This window comes from Xiphophorus maculatus, chromosome 7 (assembly GCF_002775205.1).
Source record: "Xiphophorus maculatus strain JP 163 A chromosome 7, X_maculatus-5.0-male, whole genome shotgun sequence".
Classification (NCBI taxonomy): domain Eukaryota; kingdom Metazoa; phylum Chordata; class Actinopteri; order Cyprinodontiformes; family Poeciliidae; genus Xiphophorus; species Xiphophorus maculatus.
Genome location: NC_036449.1, coordinates 4,752,848 through 4,757,075, shown reverse-complemented (window position 1 = coordinate 4,757,075; position 4,228 = coordinate 4,752,848). Strand labels below are relative to the sequence as shown.

General features: G+C 42.2%; 1 protein-coding gene across 1 annotated transcript; it reads left to right on the top strand.

Annotated features, from left to right (window-relative positions):
* On the top strand, positions 1 to 4,228 carry LOC102224784 (dehydrogenase/reductase SDR family member 13-like). Its single transcript, XM_023336366.1, has 5 exons — positions 1 to 224; positions 290 to 408; positions 1,368 to 1,491; positions 2,019 to 2,345; positions 3,669 to 4,228. The coding sequence occupies exons 1-5, from the start codon at positions 101 to 103 to the stop codon at positions 3,923 to 3,925; spliced, it is 951 nt and encodes a 316-aa protein (XP_023192134.1). The 5' UTR covers positions 1 to 100; the 3' UTR covers positions 3,926 to 4,228.

Below are 4,228 nucleotides of genomic sequence, written 5' to 3'. Positions count from 1 at the left end.
ATTTCTGCTCTGCTGCAATCTGATTACATGCAAGTCAAAGTCCAGCCCATTCAGGAAGAGGCTGTTTGTGCTTCCTCAGTGCAGCTCCAAGGCAGCAACAATGTTCTACATTCTGCTGGTGCCGGGACTCGTCGTCCTCGCTTACGTTTTCCGTCAGGTTGTGGTAATAGGAAGGAGCTGCAAGAGCAACACAAAGCTGCATGGGAAAACTGTGATAGTTACCGGTGGGTAAAGTTTCTGCTTTGTAGCGATGATGTGCGTTTGGTTTTTGACCGCTTTCCGCCTGCAGGCAGCAACACTGGCATAGGGAAGACCACGGCCATAGAGCTGGCCAAGAGAGGAGCCAGAGTGATCCTGGCCTGTCGCAGCAAGCAGAGAGGAGAAGCTGCTCTGCAGGACGTCAAGAGGGTGAGAGTCTGCTGGTCATGTCTTTGTTTCTCAGTGAAACTAGGAAGAAAAGCAGCATGCAGCTGAACAATGAGGCAGGATTAGACTGAATATAGAGGGAGAGAGACAGCACAGCTATGACAGCTTGTGTGTTTTCCAAAATATTTTGACACACAGATATTTTAATGATGCCAAAAAATTCTAATAATCAGAAAACAGCTAAATATCCTCTGGGGGAGAACAAAAATATTGCCTTGATAAGAATCTGATTTATCAATATATTCCAAGGAGCCCATTGCAAACAGAAATGTTTTCAAGAGCAATATTTCTGGCGCTATAAATCCTGTTCCAGGGAGTCACAGCCGTGCAAAAAATAATAGTTTATCTTATTTTTTGTCTTTATCACAACAGTACCACAAAATATGTCCACCTCTATGGACACCAAAATATTATTCCCACTTAAAATCGGTAAACTCTGATTCAGGCATATGGAATCATTTCACATGGTCAGATCATTACTTGTTTTGAAGGAGGTTCCCTCTCATGAAGCTCACATATTCAACTTATACAGTTGTTGTTTTAGTATGTAGCGATAGCAGAGATACTGGAAGTCACCAAAGAAAAAAAGCTTATGGGAGATTATCACGCTTAATGTTAATTATATTTATTATGATCACTCACGGACACACAGGTCCATGGGGTGCCAGGGCGCCAGAATAGGGTTTTCTTGAAACTATGTAAACGTCCATAAAAAAATTTAATTAGTATTTAGGATGCAAAGAACAAATTAACTACGGTTTCTTCTACGTATTTCAACCTAAACTGGAGGTCATTTTGACTGCAGGGAATTTTGCACAGCTCTAATGCAATTTTTCCATGAGCTGCAAAAGTAGTCTCATATTACAGCGAGTCAGATTGTATGCTTATTTCTTTGCCTATGGTTTAACAGTTGACCCACCAGTGTTCAATGTCCGTTTCAGGAGAGCGGCAGCAACCAGGTGGTGTTCATGCAGCTGGACCTGGCTAGTCTTAAGTCGGTCCGCAGCTTTGCAGAGAACTTCCTGAAGACAGAACCCAGACTGGACATCCTGGTCAACAATGCAGGTAGGAGTTCTCGTTTCAGCATCTTACATTTTCATGAAAAAGTTTTAATAAAATCAATATTTTGTCATACTTGGTCACAAGTTACACATGTCAATCTATGTTTTTTTTAAAATGATATCCTGTGCACAAGACCCAGTAATTGCGAAATGTAAACCCCACAAAAGTTTTGGGAGATCTTGGTATCCACCAGACTACACACTAAATGCAGTATTTAGTCAATTATCAATTAGGTCAATGATTCTAATGTGGATGTAGCCAAGAGACCTGTGGTATCTCTGGAAGACCTACAAGTGTCCACAGCTCAGATAGGAGAATCGTTTGATGGGTGAACTTTGTGCCATATATTCTACAAATCTGACTTTAGCTTCTTAACAGAATGTTCAAGTGTTTAAAGGTGTTAAGTTACACATGAAGTGAATCTAAGTAGCCAGATAGTTTCAGTAGGGAGACTCAGTAAGTCCTCTCTTACTGTGGTTAAGAAGACGTAACTCAGAAAGTGACTCTTGGTTCTCCATGGTTTGTCCCAGGTGTCCTCCTGATAGGTCGAACAGAGGACGGATTTGGTTTGATGTTTGGCGTCAACCATCTCGGTCACTTCCTGTTAACCAACTTGTTGCTGGATCGGCTGAAGGAGTGCGGACCAAGCAGGGTGGTGAATGTGTCGTCTGCGGCACACAACTGGGGAAGAGTCGACTTTGACTGTCTGAACACGCACAGAGATCTGAGAGTAGGAACAACAGGGTTAGACTGCTTTGGGATTTATGGCGACAGTAAGCTGTGCAACGCTCTCTTCACCCACGAGCTCGCCAAGAGACTGAAGGGAACCAAGGTCACTTGCTACTCCCTCCATCCAGGTAAGAACCAATCAAGCGTTGGTAAGCCAACTGAGTTTACCACAGTCAATTTTTAAATTGTGTGCAACTTTGTTAAAATGCAACTTTTTTGCAACTTCAAGAATTAGACCATAACAAGGCCTATTAAAACCTTTTCCACAACCAATGAGGCCTTTATCCTCCAGTCAGTTTGACTAACCTGATAAACCTCCATTGTCCTGGTAGGACTTTCTGGGTATTGGCACAGTTGAGTCTTTTAGCTAAAGCCATTGTTTGCACATAAACTGGGAAAGCCCAAAAACATCTAATTGTACGATTAGGAGAAAAACACAAAGCACTTTATACTAGAGCCAGATTCACTCATAAGTGACTTGCCTAGTGGAACATTGACATATGAGAGAAGAGAGATGCAATTGAACCTACAACTTTCAGGTTGCAAGACAACTACTCTCCCCACCGAGCCACAGTTAAGATTAAAACTTAAGAAGCTGCAGAAATTTCTGCTTAGTACTACTAGCTTCTGGGACCATTTTTTCTTTCCTATTATGATTTGCATGGATAATGCAACCAGGAGGGATCACAAGCCAGTGATTAGTTGTGCCGGTTCCAAGACTAGAAAAACGCAGAGGGTTGTGTCAGTGTGGACTGAGAAAGAAAAGGGTTCAAGTCGTTCCACCATGGTGTAGATGGAAAGAGAAATTGAGTAGGAGTCATCCTGAAAGAGGAGTTTGAAAGTAAAAAGTGTCAAACTAGACCGGCTGATGAGACAGAGCCTATATTTAAAGGTATGGTGATCAATGTTGTTAGTGGTTAATCCTTCCAAATAGAATATGAGAATCCCAAGAGTTGAGAGTGACAAGTGGTGCAGACTTTAACGAACTTGTTGGTTAAGGGAACAGGGGTCATGAGGAAGCAATGGGTAACCAGGACAGGAGCAAAGAGGGACAGAAGGTGGTGGACTTGGTGAACAGGACATAAAGTTATGTGACTCCAAAGCACAAATGTTCTGGAAACTCACCCTAAGACTCACCATCATTCTGTCCAGTTTCACTCATGCCTGGACTGTTCCAGAAACTACATTCATACAATAGCATGTTTCACAAAACACTTCCTGAAACAATTTCCGTGATGCATGCTCCTGCAGACCCCATGTCACTTCCATTTAAAGCACATATTATCTATTACATTTTAGAAAGTCACAGTTTCACATTATGTGCTGTGACAATTTGTGTTGGACAGAGAAAGCTGCATACTAGCTTCCCCATTACAGTGGTAAAATAAGTTAAGCTTATTGTTTCCCCTTGACTGTAAGACCAGGTAACCAAAAAGACTTTGTTCTCACAGGAAGCATCTTGACTGAACTGCAAAGGAACCAGAGCACAACTGTTCAACTGATACTAAAGAACATTGAAAGGTTTTTCTTCAAGACCCCGCTCCAGGGAAGCCAAACCACTCTGCACTGCGCCCTGCAGGAGGGCATCGAACACCTCAGTGGGGGCTATTTCTCCAACTGCACCGCAAAAAACGTCTACGCCAAGGCCAGGGACGATGCCGCCTCAAAGAAGCTGTGGGAGATCAGTGAGAGGTTCTGTGGCATCTAAAGCGTGTTTTAATCCTTTTTAACTAAAGTTACACATTTTACCTGAGATTTATTTTAAGCAGACTTTAAACCAAGCTCTCCACCAGTGTTTTGTTTCCTCTAGAGAGAGGAGCTCTTGAATGACATGAATGTAAACCGCTCACATTTAGAAGTCAAGCCAGCATCGGTTTTATTATCTGCACTTCCATTTGCCCTGTTAGGTGTGTATTGTACCAAGAGATTGTAAAGACAACTTTGTACAAATCTCGTCAGTTCCCTTGAAGCTACTTATCCTGGAAGAGTAAAAATAAAAGTTTTTAATCAA

What these genes read in the sequence shown, in the direction of transcription:
- LOC102224784 (XM_023336366.1), top strand. Translation starts at nt 101, where the DNA reads ATGTTCTACATTCTGCTGGTGCCGGGACTCGTCGTCCTCGCTTACGTT. An exon ending in GAAAACTGTGATAGTTACCG is followed by an intron (nt 225 to 289) that starts GTGGGTAAAGTT and finishes TTCCGCCTGCAG; the next exon opens with GCAGCAACACTGGCATAGGG. An exon ending in CATCCTGGTCAACAATGCAG is followed by an intron (nt 1,492 to 2,018) that starts GTAGGAGTTCTC and finishes GGTTTGTCCCAG; the next exon opens with GTGTCCTCCTGATAGGTCGA.